An 18,077-nucleotide genomic window follows, 5' to 3' on the forward strand; every position below is an offset into this window, starting at 1 on the left:
TTTAAGAGAGGGCTAACGCCCCTCTCTTATTTCCACGTTGCATCATATTATCGTATCGTTTCGCAATATACAACGTATAAATGAACACAGTAAGCGAAATAATACATGTTAACATGTTAAAAAGCGCAAATAATTGAAAGGATCACGCTGCAGAATCGCATAGATGTATTGTAAAATTCAAACATATGCCGATTAGCGCTAGCTTGTCTCGTAAATGTAGGCATATACATACAGAAACATAAATCTTGTACTTAAGAAAGTAATTATTCAATTTATTCTTTATTATTCCATTATTCAATTTTTAGTTTTCATTTAAATAACGGTCATCTTTACAAAGATTATTTTCTGGAAAATAGTTTTAAAATATACACTCATTATTTATTCGGAATAGGTAATATTTATTTAAATTAAGCTTTTATATGTATGCACATATAGAAAAAAATATTTAAATTAAGTATTATTTATTTAAAATATTTCATAAGTTCATATCTAATTTATAATGTCATAGTTTATCATAAGTACACGGAAAGAATGTTCTCTTAAAAATCACTCTGAAAATCGTGGCAATTGTGAGACAATGTGAATCTCGAAGAATTTCACTACACTTTTAACAAAATTTACTAAAATTTTAATAAACTTTACTATACTTTTAAAAAAATTTACTAAAACTTTGCCAAATTTTATTAAAATTTTAGTAAATTTTGTTAAAAATATAATAAAATTTTTCGAGTTTCACATTGTCTCACAATTACCACGATTTTCAGGATAATTTTTAAGAGAAAATTCTCTCCGTGTATAAAATTTATTCAAAACATGTTCCAAAATTTAATAATTTAATACTTCAGTTAAGAATATTAAGTTAAAATAAAACTTCTCTTTGTTTATTAGTCTAATCTTTGACAAAATTTTATATTAGTTTAAAGAATTCTTTTTTTCAGTATATAATAATGCATTTTTCTAACATTTGTGAAGAGTGTATTTTAAGACAATTACGAAGAGAAAGAGAGAGAGAGAGAGAGAGAGAGAGAGAGAGAGAGAGAGAGAGAGAGAGAGAGAGAGAGAGAGAGAGAGAGAGAGAGAGAGAGAGAGAGGGAGAATATTCTTTGTTAAAGATAATCATTACTTATTAGAAGAAAAAAAGTAAATCGAGTCATCGCTTTTCTTGGCTTTTTTGTAGAATTAATTTTCTGTAAGTACTTCAATGCACTCTTGTAACGCAAAAGAAGTTGCGTCTTTTCGCGAGGAATCAGTTGGGTCTTATTGTTAGAGAAAATGCGTTCATTGAAAACCAAATCGTCGGGATGCTCGACTTGAGCGTCTTGACTTGAACCTTGACGACAACTTATATTTAGGTCACTGAGATTTCAGGTTTTCTTAATGCAAAAGCAATGCCATCGGCGTAATAAACGTCTGGTGAAATGATGTACGGTACGAGGTATAGCCTTACGGCGTCGCGAGACTGCCTTAAATGGATAGAACGACTCTGTCGACATCCCGGGAAAGAGCGCATTCGGGTACAAATACGATCGGATTGCGCATAATCGATTCCATGCAGTCTCTCAGTCTTAAATTGTAAATCGTCAAATGTCGCGACTGAGATCTCCCTTTTCACTTTTTTTTTTAAATTTGTTCATACATTTATACTTTATATTGTTTAGCCTTTTGTGCAGTTTCTTATCGATGCTCACGCATTTCGCGGGCATTCGTGGCAATCGTCAATGCCCAGTTTCACGGATCGCTGCATTAAATAGATGTGCGATGAAGACGTACCGTCGCCGGTAAGGCAGATGGCTGAGGATAAACTCGCTAACCACTGCGGGCTGACAATTACCTACCTTGACTACTTCAACAGTTTTTCTTTGTTAACGCCCAACGATAACTTTGTTCTTAGCAGATATTATTCGCTATTGTTTTGCATATATTTTTAAATAAACATTTTATCCACCCTGCAAGAGTCTCTAATTACTTTTTTTTTAAACTGTCCATTTATTTATATAACTGTTACTGTGTATGTGTATGTATGTATGTATATAATTTTGAAATTTTGACGCAAATTTAACAAAACTCAATGATACGATATTGAACTTGATTTTTAAATTTATACGACTTAAAAATTTTAATTATCTGTATAGAACATCGTATATAACATCGTGTATAAATAATTATTGTATCTCTCTTTTGAATTCTCTTAGTTCTTACATTTTGTAAAAATTTTCTATAATTTTTCTATTGAATTATAATGTAGAAAAATACTAATGTTTAATTATTATAATTTTTTAATTCAAATAAATTTTTTATAAATAAAATTTAAAGAAAATTTTCACAAAAAGAATATAGAAATTATTTCATCGAATTATAACATTTCGTACATAGCTAATAGTTAAAGAACCACAAATTTTCTGTGCAAGTTCTGTACGGTAACAATTCGAGAAAACAATAAATTTAAGCTTAGCAATATTATTTCAAATAACGACTCTCTTTTTTTTGTATCCGTATAAGTGTACTTACCTCATCGCATGCAGCGCATCTCGGCTTAAGTTGTTCCGCATAATGCCTCTCGCAGAAAAGCATGTCGTCGTGCACACAGTAAGCGAGATCGACCAGGAGTTCTTTGCAATCCGTGCATCTGAAGCATGTCGGGTGACAGAGGAGACCCAGTTTGCTGGCTGACACAGCGAGGCTGCCATATTTCAGGGACGATTCGCACACGCCGCACTCCTGGAAGACAAAAGCTTGGATATTAGAAACTTCAACGATGTTGACACGGATTCGTTTACTACTCGGAATTAATCTCCATTCTATGTCAAGTTTCATTACATGTCTTGTAATGTCATGTAATGAAGAATCTTATTTGAGATTGGTATATAAGCAATTCTTGTATCAAAACACTTTTATATTATACAAAACATTAATTTTTAGAAATTTTTAGAAATTTTTTTACTTGCTCAGACAGTACACCATATTTATAATAAATTTTTATTACAAATTATTTTCAAGTATTACATAAATATTTCATACATATTTTATATGTACACAAAAGAAGGAGTAATGAATATTAGATTTATTACTGGTCGTTTCATAAATGCAGGCCTTTAATTTGAGAATGTTTCTTTTAGCGTGTATATAACAATTTAGAATCAATGGCAGGATTTGAAATTTTGACACAATGTTACATTCGAAAACGAGAGTGTTTTTATGGGATTTGATTTTGGATATACCGATGATTAAAAAATGATGGCCATAATTTAAGTGTAAAAAATAGTTTTTCATTAATATTATTGAAATTTTGACACATTGAGACGGGGAGAGACGGGGAGAGACCGGGAGAGATGGGGAGAGACCGTGAGAGACGGGGAGAGACCGGGAGAGACGGGGAGAGACCGGGAGAGACGGGGAGAGACCGGGGAGAGACGGGAAGAGACGGGGAGAGACCGGGAGAGACGGGGAGAGATAGGGAGAGACCGGGAGAGACCGGGAGAGCCGGGGAGAAACCGGGAGAGACGAGGAGAGACGGAGAGAAACGGGGAGAGACTGGGAGAGACGGGTAGAGATGAGGAGAGACGGGGAGAGATAAGGAGAGACCGGGAGAGACCGGGAGAGACCAGGAGAGACGGGGAGAGACCGGGAGAGGCGAAGAATGTTTCTATTGTGTTTAAATTAAGATAATCAATTAAGATAATAAGAAAAATAAAGATGGCTGTTATTTTATTTAAAAAAAGGAACTTATTTAAAACAGTCTTTTGAATGGATTTCTAAATCCATGGCAGCTTTTAGAAAAAAAATTAGAAGTACGTGAATAAATGAATATTAGATTTATTAAAGATAGATAAATGCTTATTCAAAAATAAAATAAAAAGAGCAACAGTAAAGCAAGGCTCTTGAAAGTTAAACAACGAAAGCAAATGAAAATTTGAAAAAAACGTAGCATAAGAATAGAGAGCCACAGCAACGCGTGGCAGGGCATAGCTAGTGTGTAATATTTATGATAAATAAAAAATAAATATTTATGATAAATATTTTTAATACGTATAAATCTACACCATTTATTCAATCTAAGATCACAAAAATATTTATGACATATTTTGACAAATATTTAAAAAATATTTAATTAATTATTATTAACATTTTGTAAATCTTTTATAAATATTGTGCGCTATCTGAGTGTTGCTGATTATTGAAAGCTCTATATACTCACGAGATCTCTCTCGAGGACTTCTTGCACGCTACCGATGTCCAAGGCGATTTCATTCCTAGCGGCCATGAAATCATCAGCGCTACTGGCATGTTTGGGATCTAAGTGGCGACAGTAAGCCCTTGCTAGATCCTGTTTAGGCAACTGGATCGCCAATTGACGGTCTCTATGTCGTTCGCCGGGCGTGCCGAGTCTTGGTACTGCGATTTCCGGTAGCATGGAGAAATATTCTTCCATCTACGAGTAACAGTTTATCAGTTTTAATTACACAAGCTACATTGAAAAAATAAGTAAAAATTAAAATGAAATATATAGCAGGCTCTTTGTGGAATAAAAATTTATATAATAAAGGATAATAAGATAAAGGTACTAAGAAAATTATGGAGAGAGAGAGAGTCATACATATAAAATACCTTCATCACATACAGCTCTTCAATATTTTTATATCGTCAACTCTTCAACCTTTTATATACATGCCTATATACATTTTAAAAGTTGAAGATGAGTAAGAGATTAGGAATAAGGATAAAAGAAGTGTAGAATAAGGTTTTGATAATATTATAATGTGACAATAAATGTAATAATTTATTATAGCTCGGAGGTTTAGATTAGAGATTAAAAAATATTTAAGATAAATTTTAAAAAATTCAAAAAACTAACAAAAGTAGATACAGAAATAGTTTTAGCTGATAGATTTTAATTAGTCATTAATAGATATGTGTGATTAAGTTTATATTATAAATCAAGTCTTGGCAGAAAAGTTGAAATAAATAAATATTTTAATTACATAAGCTGCAATTATATCTTTATTTGTGAATGCTAATAAAATTCTATTGCAAACATATACAAACAAGTAATTTAACTTTTCTTTAGAGTAACTACGGAATATAAGCTTTCCAAAAATATCATTATTTTCACTTCTATATGAAAATTACGATTTTCTTTTGCTCATGCTGCTTTCAATAAGAAGACGTACAAACGATTTACACGATGGGATATCAATATCACGCTTTGAGCATCGAAAACATTGCAAATGCATCACGGTGATCGGCCGCAAGTGGTCTGGACTCGTAAAAAGAAGAAAACCGTAAGGAACGTTCGTAATAAAGCACACCGGCGGTGATAAAGACCAGTTCGTAGCCGTAAAGCTTCGCACCGGGATTTTTCAAAAAATATTGAAGGTTGGCGGCACGCCAGGATTCTCGTCAGTCGTCATACGTCTCGCACGTCTATTTCGCTATGCACGCTTCGCTCCTACCTTTCCTCCGCCCACAACCACCCGTTATTATCCCATTCGCTTCGCGATATAAACCGCAAACGATCATTTAGGGGAACCACCTTTGTCAGTTGTGTGAAATCTGAAATCTGCCCATGCGCGAACGAAGGTAGACGCATTTTGCGACATTCACAGATTAGAATTGCAATAAGCACGATGCAAATTAGAAAATAAGAAACGAGAATATTTTTACTAAAGGTAGAGATAAAATGGAAAACCTTCAAAGAATATTTAAAGAATTGTTTATTTGACAGTGAAAAGAGAAAGAGAGAAAAGAGTGTATAAGATTTATGATCTTTTCTACAAACATTAATTTTAAAATACGCAAACAGTGAAGTATTCTTTATTTTCTACATAGCAACCTGTTGATACTTCTTTTGTCTACATTTACCTAAATTTGTATCAACTATTTATATTTTTAATATTCGTTTTTAACAAAAAAAAATATAACAAAAATAATGGAAATGCTCCCGCAAAAAAAAAACAACAAAAAGTCTTACTTTATGCGATGGAAGTCCGGGAGGTGCCCAAGCGAGGCCTCTTTCTCTGGGATCAACACCGATAGGTCCATTTGACTCGTCGCCTTTAAGTCCCAAACGGGATCTAACGGATACCCATTCCTCGTGGCAGACATCGTGGGCCTCGCGCGGACACTTGCAGCTGGTGCAGTTTTTTCTGTAAGAGAAAAATATTGTTATGTAGAATCAACTCTTCAGCAGCAACTCATGCGCAAACCTTGCCACTACTCGTGACAGGCCGATGTAAGCTCTAATTTAATTACAGAACGAATAAGATTATCATATATAAGATCTCGCGACTCAATTAAAGTCTTTCGATTAAATCTTCTTCGTTCAGGAAAAGTGGTTCTCTGATAAATATTTGCTGCGTGTCGTTCATTAACTTCAAACATGGCGCCCTGTGATGAGGTATCCAATAAACTTTTATTACCTTTATATGCCATGCTCGTGCACCGATAATCATTAGGCCAAGTGCTAACAATTTTTGTTGTTGGAATTTGTGTTACATTTTTTTCTTTATTTTTACAACGATACTTTTATTTATTATTGCGTTAACTCTAAACGTTCGCGAATAACTTTGCGACAATTATCACTATTTAATTACTCTGCATTACTATATTGCAGAATTGCATTAATTAACTTGTGTTAATTAATTAAGTGAAGTGTTAATTAAATAAGATGTCATAAAAGAGTAAGGACAATAACTGTCGCTTATGATTGCATCGAACGTTACGAGAATACAAAATATAGTTGCTATAAAAGTCGAAAAATATATTTGAATAAACGTTGAGGAAAGAATTATTATTATATTACAAAACATAATAAAATACATGAAGAAAGCGTCGCAGGGCTATCTGCAGCATTTTGCACTTGTATCTTACTCGTGATTTCTTATTTGCAACAAATCGACGGATCGATCGATGAATAGCCTTGCGACAGACGCGACCGATTAGCATAAGTAATACATAATATTTGTAGCGAGGCGCGTGAAAGATATCAATATCCATATGTACGTAGCGCGTGGGTGCGACAGGAAACTTTTATACTGGCGAAAAGAGCGTGCGAAAGGCACCGGATCGATACCAGCACTACCGTATCGAACGGCGATCGTATAATCAAGGGGATGCATTTGCGCCGGACGTTTATCGTGGTTTTACCGCACCCTTCCGGATGTCGGTCTCAAGGTCGCCAAGACCCTTGCCACTAATGCGAGGGAGACCTTCTCTCGTAGCTATATCTATGCTCCTTGTACGCGATATCAGCCGGATAAGGATTCGAATTATCGCGTAGGTAAGTATTTATCTTTTTCCTTTTTGTCCTTGTGCTTTTTGTCTTTATTTTAAGATCCATTTGCGCAAAAAATGCTCGTTATAAATTAGCATTTAGCATTTAATAATAATTTATTCCTTGCTTATTCGAAATAAAAATTTTTATTTAGTTTTTATAATAATTTTTATCGCAATATCTTAATGAAGCTTTTAATTTAATTTTGAATGGATGCAGATATTTTTCGTCATATATTATCTACAGTCTATACACATGTTATTTAAATTGTGAGATATACAAATTATTAATAAGCAGTTTTATTATGTCTAATTTGTACTTGATTTCTTTTTACGTAATTATATTTTTCGATATATATATATTTTTTTACGTTTACTATATTTCTCAATTTTGTATTATATACTATATTAAATTAACACGAAATTTCTTAAGATTTTAATTATATTTAATATTTTATTTTTAATAAATGGTTTTTTCATAAGAATATTACATGACAAACATAGTGAAATAAGGTAAGCACATCTTAATGATCGGACATACTTATATTCTAATACTTACAAAAAATTTTATCAATCTCACCCACACAAATACTTTTTTTATTATAATATTAAAATTTAATTATAATCTTTAAATGTATTTAAGATTATAATTAAATATTAATATAAAAATGTTTAATAATAATAAGTTTCTGTATAAGTGCCTGAATTCAGGTATGCATGTTCGATTACTGGAGAGTTTATCTTTTTTACAGAATAATAAAATTTTTTAAATTCTGTTTTAGTTCCCTGTTTAATATCTAAAATATTAGACTCGATAAAGGCCGAGAAGAGTAGTACATAAAAACACAAAATGTCAAGGATGATTCTCATTATAGGAAGTGTCTCCGAGGGCGTATCATCGGTGATTTCCGTAATGTCATGTTGATAATGTCAGTCGTACAATTATCTTATTTGCCAACGAACCGTAACTCGCGGTCTCACGGAGAATCCTGGAAACTATTAAAAAGAATCCTCGTAGATCTTGAAAAGCGTCCGTTTATTCCTATCCCCTCGTTACAGCTCAACTTAATCTTACGCCTTGTCGAACGCGTTTCGTTATTTTACGCGAGGTTGGGTGCAAATTAATGTTGACGCCTCGTTAATTCAATGGACGTATGTAATGTTATACTTGCACGTGGATCGTAACTCACGTCGGCGATTGCTGCCCACATATACACTTACTGCCGTCACTGATCGCAAACGTGCAACGCTCGCGAAATTATTTCTTTATTTTTAACTCTTACCTAGTTATGGTAAAAAAAAAAAACTAAATGCTGAGTCATAGGTATAAAAATGAAAAAATACATTATAATACGCGGAACGTATCATTGGATTTATGGCACTTGTTTTTCATCATTTCCCATTTTTAAAGATCATAAATTTGACAACAAATTTCGTCAGATACTAACTGTACCTTAACTTTTTTCGGAAGAACTCATGCGAAATTGCTTTTTACACAACATTTTTAGGAATTTATTATTAGCTTGAGATAATGTATCTTCTGGCATGTATCCGGTTTACTTTATGATTCAATAATCGAGACTTAAGAACATCAAAGAGGAATTTTATTTCGGGATCATATCAGATATCGATATGGCGAATTAATTTTACAAGTGGGAGGTGTGACGCGCGAAATAGCGCGATAAATTTCACGAGAAATTCTTCTCCTTTTAAAAAGTCGTAAAACATGTCGGGAACGCACGGAGAGGAAAAAGCATGAAAGTCGAAAGAGCGGAGAAACACGGCGTGCTAAGCTGTCAACTTATGTTAACGCGACTAAGCAAAGAGAAAAAAGGGAAAACGAAAAACATTTCTCATGCTATAACAAGATTGGGTTGTAATTAATGCTGATATTAGAAGAAAAAAAACACTTATTTCTGTTAGTCAGAAAATTATACATAAGACTGATGATAAACTGTTGCATCTTGTTTAATAAGAGGATGTAACGATAAGAAGAAGTAAAAGAGGCTGTGTGCTTGATCTCGAAATCTGGTTCGCGAGCAAATGTGGCAGCGTGAAAAATCAACTTCGTTAACCTACAAATGTAGTCCAACATAAATCATTCGGTTGGGTTTGGCTTGGCGCTGCTTGCCCGCCGTTTTCCATCGTAAAGCACTGCGGAAACTGTGAGAGGCTTCGCCTAATAGATACTAACGGATACTAATTGCGTTCGCTCTACATTCACTGAACATTAGCAATCTCCTAAAAACCGGTTAATGGATAGGACCACATAAGATCTTTCGCAAACAACAATTCCGAATCAATGGAATCAAAAGCTTGAGTTAATTAAAATTCTTACAAAAAGCCGCTTTAATTTTCTTTTAAAGTCATTAGAAAAGGAAATCTTTATTCGTAAAATTTATTGCCAAGGGAATTTTCAAGTTTACGATTACAAATTACAAATTGATTTTTATATTCCGCCTTGATGACTTTATGTTAAATAATTTGATGGGTATAAAAGTCAAAATTTACAATGCGCGATATATTTCGACAATCGCTTTAAATACGACAAATCTAAACTTCAACACGTTATGGACAAGATGTAGAAAGTCTCTTGAATGTATTAATAACACGATCTAGATTTCACAGCTGTACACTCATTTTTACTCCTACGAGTACATTTATCAAATCAGGCGTATCATCAACCGCACCACATGCAATTACCTAACGATCAGCTCAAACAGCTCGAACTGGTCGAACACCTTGCAGTAGAGATGCAGCACCCGGACGCAGGCCCACTTCATGCCAGGCCACGGTGCCAGGCTGAGATCCAGACCGTCCTCGAGGGGACACTTGCCGATCGCCATGCTCCGTCGGAGTTCCGCGCCGGTGATGGTCGGGTATCGGTTCTTCCGGTCCAGCATCGGGTTCCGCCTGCGTGTCTGCAGCGGTTCCGCGGAACTAGGAATTAGGCCCCGCTTGATCTCCGCGCCGGACAGAGTTGGGTAACGGTCCCGCCGTTCCAGGGACGAGGTCTTCCGGTAGAAGTCCTTTTCCGGAACGGACGGGCACCTGGTGCGCATCGCAGCGGTCTCGAGAATGGGCGGGCTCATGGGCCGTTTCTTCGGCTCCGGTATGCGGACGCGGACGCCCTGCGGCTCGGCGCCAGGCGTCGGCACGCACGACACCCGCACTTCCATCTTCGGGCCTTCCTGACTCGCGGGCCCCTTTGGGCTCATCCTCGTCGGGCCCGAGTTCGGTCTCGAAAGCAAGGTCGGCGTCGTGTGACGCCTCTGCAGTCGCTCGTTCAGGATGCCGACTTGACAATCGGCGTCATGGTTCCTGGATTTCCTCCTTTGTCGCTTTCATTTTCGTCATCGTCTTCAACGATACTTATTCATTAAAAACGGATTTATTTGTCTCGGTTAATCAGCGTGTATTATCCCCGAAATAAACAAAATAGTTTACGATAGCACGAAGAATGTTGCTTCGAGTTGATTTTCGGAAAGGCGATACGATTATTCTTAGTCCACGTTTTAATTAAGATTTGGTATTAAAATAGATCCGTTATGTGAAATTGTGATGATCACGTAATCGATTGAAGAAAACGAGCTTACAGCTGAGGATGGAAGAATTTGTCCATTAATAAACTGCACTTGGCAATATGTCCTATAAGAGATGCATTCGTATCTCGTGAGATTTATTATTTCTAGTTTTACAGTTGTAACCTGCTTTTAATTTTTTAAAAGCAATAGTCCGTTGAAAACTATAATGAGTAAAACTTTCCATTTTATTTTGTCTTTAAAAATGTTACGTAAGATAAATAAAAAAATGCGTCTTTTATATTTTAAATGATAAATATAAGATATGGAGAAACATTTTCTTCTAAAAAATATTTTTGGATTAAAAATCGAATATTAAAGATTACAGAAAAATTAAGCACTAACAATAATTGGCTATTGCACATGCAAACATTTCAAATTGTGAAAGTGCAATGAAGAGTGCAAACGCGAAAAGTGTAACCGCATTATCTGGATGCAGAATACATCGTGAACCGGGAATACTCGAGTAAGTCGAGCACACCTATGTATGTGCTCCGCGCGAGATAATCTGGTTTATATCTCCGTGGTAAACGAGACGCGCGGATCATCATAACGCAAACATCGCGTCGGCGTCATAGTTCTCGTGACCGTAGTTTATAATTTAGGCAAATCGATATTCGCGGTTTATTTTACGATCGGCGGCGAATGGGTGCCCCGACTGTCTTCGCGAAAATAATTGCAGCGCGCCACTATGCGCCGCGCACGTTGGCGTCGTCGTCCCGTGGATGCACGGCGGACGAGCGAAACGCGGGTGCGTACATATCGTTGAATTTATTTTCATTGCGGAAATCGCCGCGATTCCCAGTCATCCGGTTATTTATAGTGAGGAAAGATCGTCGGCCCCTCGTCCCGCACGAACGCGCGAAAAAGGATCCGGAGGAGCAGAGATCGAATTCCCCCCGCTTTCCCCTCTCCCTTCGACATCAAAGAAATCGAATATCATAAGACTGACTGCTGGCCAAGTTAATAAGTCGTTTATTTGACGTTTCGAGGGCACCCTCGTTTGATCGGTTTCACTTTTTCAATCTCTCTCTCTCTCTCTCTCTCCGCCTTTTTATTACTAAAACATGCATTTTTGATAAACCGATCTGGTGCATTGAATCACGTGCATGAAGGTAACAATAGTATAAAATATAATTAAAAAATCTGATTTTTTAATTTTTGTTCATATTTATATTTTTGTAAATAAATTTTAACACTAAATAACAAAATCTGTCAAAATGATGGGTTTCAGATTTCTACATTAAATTATAAAAATTATTAAGATGATTTTTATCGATGTTTCCATTGTCAAATTAATTATTTATATATTAAAGATATTAAAAGTAATGACAAGTACCTATGTAAAAAAGTTGGAAATAAAAACAAAGAAATAGTAGAAATTGGTGTACATTAATATCAATTGTTCTAGTGTTAAATGCAATCTTAAAATAATTTCTATTTGATTTTGTTATTTAATGCACTTTTAAAGTATTAATTTTATTATTACAGAATTAATATTCTTTAAAACAATTACACTGATAAGAATTGATTTGTCTAACATTCATTTCTGCTTTAAAAATTTACTCTCAAAATATTTTTAGATAAATGATATTCTATTACCCATCAAATGTATGTAATTATCCAGTTACGTATAAAAAAAACATTAATGTCAGATGAGTTCGAGCAATTAAAAAAAAAAAACACACAAGCGTCAGCTCGTGAAGCTAATCTTTCGATCGATACGCGCGATTGACTTGCCAAGGCGGGTTTTAAGGAATGCGTTTACGGTCGCATGTAAGCGAATAATATCGAAGTGCCGTACGCTGTCCGACTGGCAGATTATCCTGATAAATCTGACAGGGTAGATAGCAGAACGCGGTTGGCTTGTCGTATCGTCCGACTTTGATTCGTCTAAAAGAGCAACGCTAAAGTTTTAGACTCTAATAATACAATTTCGGCAGCGAAAACATACCGATATACATCGATAACTCTTTTAGCTAGATTTTATGCTAAACTCAGTGTAAATCATAATCTTTCAATTCCAATTCAATAAAAAAATAATAGATAAATATTCTACGCATCACTGAATCTTACATCTTTCAATTTTTTTTTATAAAAAATGTTGGTTTCAATATTTCAATATTTGATATGTAAAACGCTTGAGAAAAGTTTTGGATCAAAGTTATATTGTGGAATTTAAATATACATTCTTTTAACATTCACTCATTTCTCGAAATTAAGCGAAAAAGAGTTGAGTCACTCTCTAAAGATTTATACAAAAGAATTTGCACGATTAAAGTGGCGATCGCACGTGATATTCCGACGATTCGATCGTAGGAACGCGACCAAAAGAATGCGGGCTCTTTGATGTTGACATTTTTCACGTGTTTCGCGGAAGTGCATTAAGCTCGAATTGCTATTTTTGCCCAATTCTGCTGCACGCGCGGAATAAAACATCCCGGCCGGAGCTGTCGATGAAAGCTGTATAAAAGGGATTGACGTAAGTGAGAGGAGGCGGTAACTCTACGCGGCACGCACCGGCCGAATTAATGGATTACTATAATCGAGAGCAATGACGTTTATTTAATAGGGCACGTACGCTTTTCCATCGCGGAAACGTCTTTACCTGGAAAACAGCTATTTCGCCCGCAGGTGAATCATCGCGGTGGAAAGGGTGGCCGTTAGTCAGTCACAGATTCGCTCTGCCAAGAGGAAAAGCTAAAACTAGGACTCCCGACGCATCTTGACACACGTGCGGGGACAATAATCGTTATTATAATCATCCGCGAAATGCAGCACCGCTACCCAAAAGCAACCCGGAAAGCATCCCGAGAAAAAAAAAGAGCTGCAGCTTTCATTTCTCGTAAATGAATATTACATAAAGACTTTGACTACAACTCTGCGAAGCAATAATTTAAATCTCATACATTTTATATTTTACATTATATTTTTACCTTATATGTTTTATCTAACATGCCAAATTTTCGGTTCATTTATGTAATTAATGGAAATAAATTTAATTTTTCAAAAAATTACACCTTTTTTACTCGTCTTTGTTAACCTTAATTTATTTTAAATTTGTAGATACGAGCCACTTCTCCATTGAATAAAAATTAAGCTTGCCTATGAAATTGACTTAACTACGCGGGAAAAATGTAGAGTTGCAATAAATAAAACGCTTTAAGACGGATAAAAAAAAGAAGGAGCGGTTCTCGGCAGGAGCGGACACGACGGTTCCATTGTGCTCTACGAAGACACACTTTTGAGGTCTATTTTTCGTGGATCGGTGGTTCGTAGATCGCGCGCGCTCCGGGCAGCGGTATGTAAATCGCTCGGTTGAGCTACTGACAGCTGGTGTCACGCGGAAGAAGGCGCCCGGAAGCTTTCGACTAGCACAACATCGCCGCCGACAAGTCGACCGAGGATCGGAGGCCGCGCGGCTAATAGCTATTAATTAGATAAATGCACGCTATATATAAACGCCAGTAATAGTCCTCGGTGGAAATAGACGCAATAACGCACGTTAAAACGCAGCTTCTCGCAGCGTTCCGCACGAAATATCTCGGGTGTTCCCCGTAAGATGAAACGGGAGAGAAAGTGGTCGCGGTGACTGACTAAGCGCGTCTTTCCTCACCACCACTGCTTTGTGGCGCTACAAATATAGAAGGAACTGACCGAGTGATCGAGATAATCATAAGACAAATGACGCTGTTTTACTTTACGACCCCGTAAATAAAGCTTAATGAAAAAATATGTATCCTGCATCCAGAGTACGAGCTAGGAAAAATATTTCTCTCGTCGAGCACGTTTGCTTCGAGTGCAGTCGCTACGTCCTCTGTTTATATATTACTCGAAATAAATGTCGAGTAATTAAAAAATACTCAATCGTTCCAATTGACGAACGTACCCGACACTAGAATCATCCCGAGTCGTATCATGATTCGAGTCGACCTCGTCGAGACGCGCGCGCGCGCGCACACGTACATTAGCTCACACGTCTTTCAATATATAATTATACCGTGTACAATATATACGCTCTGTAATTAAGTTTTTTCCAGCTAGCTGCACACTGTGCGTCTCCCGACGCGGACGGAAAAATCAAACTTTTCTCAACGTCACTGCCATCTTTTCCCGGAATCGCCGATAGAGGTTACTTTACGATATCGAGCCTGGGAAAACGTTGACGTTCAGCCCCGGACGATAATAATCATAAGACGAAGAGACGCGAAACTATGCCACGCGCGCGTCACGTAAGAGTGCATCCGCAAGAGGAGCGTGCTTCAAACTGGCGCCATGCGGTTCGACGACGGCGACGTCGGTAGGTGTGTACCTATAGTTAATACCGGGTGACCGCGCGGAACGGCGTGCCGTCGCGATGGCGCAAGCGCGACTACGATCGCATCTCCGTCGCTCCGTGGGACGGGAAAGCTCGGCCAAAGCTCCCACCTTGTGCTCGGGGCGAGCCGCAGGGTAGCCCGCGAGCCTCGATCAGGCGAGCACGGACTCCGGGACATTTGGCGCAAATGAGACGCTCGTCTGCCTGATGCGACGGCGCGTCAGGCAGAAGGAAATCTCACGGGATGACGATGCAACTGTTGCATTATGCGTCCGTCCTCACGTAATCCCAAGAACGCGTCCGATTCTCCTCCGATCTGTCTTCGATAACTCAGCAAAATTCACTCCGTGAATGCATAATGCAATGGATAAATTGAAAGAGTTTGAAGAAGACGTTTCAGTTTGTTTTCCTTCCGATTGCTATGTAAAAAGTAATCGTGTCTATTGTACAGAAAATATTGATTTGTAAATTTATTGTTAATTAATCTCTTAGTAAAATTAAATCTAGTTATCGTATTGATTTGACGGAACTGCACAAATTTATCTCCTCTTATATTTCTTTCTGTTTCTGCCTTTTTTCTTTCTTCTACATAATTTTGGGATATTTGTGTCAATCACATAATATCTGTTCAATCGCAAATATTATATATAATTAAAATTGTTAATTCACTGTTTATTATAAAAAAAGCGAATGCAAAGGAAGATAATACGGGTGACTCGTGTTTTAACAGGAATTACGTTGCAAGACCGACGTTTAAGTCCCGATCCAACCAGTGTCGAGCATTTAAGTTGCCATGTAAAATGACACTGTAGCATTTCGCTTCCCTCGTTAAGAAGAGCGTTCGTGCGCGATTCGCGGGCTCGCCAGACCCAACGCGAACGTCCAGCGTGTCCAACGACACGAAATTTCGTGTTGTGCTGACATATCGCGAACGGATAACAGTAAAATCGCTTTCGAGCTATTATTTAGATGCTCGCAAATAGATAGTTTTCTTAGAGGTGTACCGGACGTATATTTAAAGTGCCTCACTCTACTTACGTGCGAAACATGCGATTTCTGTGCCGCTCCGCGTATGCAAAGTATATTGCAATTTTTAATATTTCACTTCATTATTACTTCTCCTTATTCCAGAAGAATATTTCGCAGATATTTCGTATTCGCAGGAAAAAATTGAGCGACTATTTTATGGTAGAAAGCAGCAAGAGCTATGACCGTCGAAACTATAAAATCATCCTGATGTTCACTGTTATTTGCACGATTCCGAGCCAGTGTCCGATCGCTTTAACGCTCCCGGTAACTTTAATTACCGTCGTTTTGCTAACTCGCCGCAGATCGTTTTACACGTCGGAGAAAGATCGCGATGCGCGCCTCTCGTCGTCGCCGCCACTTTAATCGTAAAGGATTTTATTATCTTTAAACAGCGCGTAAAAGTCCTGACGCGCTCTCGGCGAAGAAACACGCATCGTCATGCCTTGCCAAAGGTAGACTGGTTAAGAAATTACTACAAAGGAAAATTTGTATACGGTCTCTTGTCTGGCAGACATGTTTCGCAAGAAGAGAAAAGATTGCGCAGGGATTAAGATAAGATTAAGTAAAATTAAATTTCTGCGTGCTTTCTTTCTTCAAATGTACATGTTGTCGCTGTATCAATAGCAAATATATATAGAAACTATAAAGCAACGTCTGTTGAATGGAAATTGATGTTAAATCAAGATGTGCTAATTTATACGTCTCTTCTTCTTTTTGTTCTTCTTCCTCTATATAAAGAGAGTACGCCGGATATATAAATTTAATATAAATATTCTTCATATTTAAAAATAGTGAATATTGCAATTAAATATATGGCTTCAAAGATATGATTTCGAACTAGTCTACAAAATATAAATTCGTAAATAACATAATTTATTTCTATTCGTGCCGTTCTTCATTAGGTTGGTTTCTTTTTTTAGAGCAATTCTCGTGACTTAATATAATGACTTTCTTTCTTTCTTTCTTTTTCGCAATCCTTATCCCAGCGGGGGTTTTCTCGGGTAGACCGTATTGACCAGTTTGTCTCTGCGTTTCGCTACGATGAAATTATTGGCAATCGTGATACTGCAAGTTGTTTAGAACGTAAGACGCGACACGAAGAAATTCGTGAAAGTTGGTCGTCGCGCTAACACGAGAGATCCCCAGAAAATTTAATTGGCACATTGCTGGTTAATAAACGTGCGCGCGCACGTAATTATACGCTTCACAATAAATTCATAGACCGGCAGCGGGCATCGAAATTGTCTCATTATTCGCTTTAAAAATAATCTCTGATGTGAATGTTAATAAGATTATGATCGCTACGAAACTTTATGAAGTCTTCAGTTGTGACAAATTAATAATAACATAAACATTCTGGAATATATGTTATGTTCGCAAAATATTATGCGATACATGTTAAATTTAACAAGTTATCAAACTGTGTAAAATGTATATTTTTATAAATACATACATCTTAAAAATAATTATACACAAATGACACTTAATTTTAGTCGTATCGCTTAAAAAATTAGCCGAATTTCGAGTACGCGGAAGTTAAGTAAGTTATATTAAATTGTGGTCTTTCGGAGAAATGTCATATTGATCATGTTCCGCCGTAATGAATGACGGCGGATTGCGTATGCAAAAATTTGCGTCATTCGTCGGGAAGATGCCCGGGAAGATTTAATTCGTTCCGATTTACGTAAGGGAATTATGATGAGTAACCCGGTGCGAGCGCATTAGCTATCCCGCCAAACTCGATGCGGTGGCGTAGCTGCGTAGTTCCGTCGTACAAGTCCGTGACAAGATTTTGGCAGACTCGTCTTTTCAGCCAACAAAGATATTCTCCTTCTTTTCCTCCTCCTCCTCCTTTTCTTTCACCCTCTTTCTCTCTCTCT

The 18,077-nt window shown here is 36.9% G+C and overlaps 1 protein-coding gene across 3 annotated transcripts in view; it reads right to left on the reverse strand.

Moving 5' to 3' along the window:
- Positions 1–18,077, reverse strand: part of LOC105837648 (four and a half LIM domains protein 2) — a 133,322-nt gene that overhangs the window by 46,284 nt on the left and 68,961 nt on the right. For 2 of the 3 annotated variants that reach the window (XM_036287284.1, XM_012682590.3), the window contains 3 exons: positions 5,969–6,143; positions 4,196–4,429; positions 2,509–2,718 (listed from right to left, as the gene is read on the reverse strand). In XM_036287284.1, the coding sequence (XP_036143177.1) occupies positions 2,509–2,718; positions 4,196–4,429; positions 5,969–6,143 (619 nt within the window). Of the gene's footprint in view, positions 1–2,508; positions 2,719–4,195; positions 4,430–5,968; positions 6,144–9,972; positions 10,892–18,077 lie in introns of those variants that run through there. The other variant, XM_012682592.3, reaches the window with a different exon arrangement.

This window comes from Monomorium pharaonis, chromosome 5 (genome assembly GCF_013373865.1).
Source record: "Monomorium pharaonis isolate MP-MQ-018 chromosome 5, ASM1337386v2, whole genome shotgun sequence".
Lineage (NCBI taxonomy): Eukaryota > Metazoa > Arthropoda > Insecta > Hymenoptera > Formicidae > Monomorium > Monomorium pharaonis.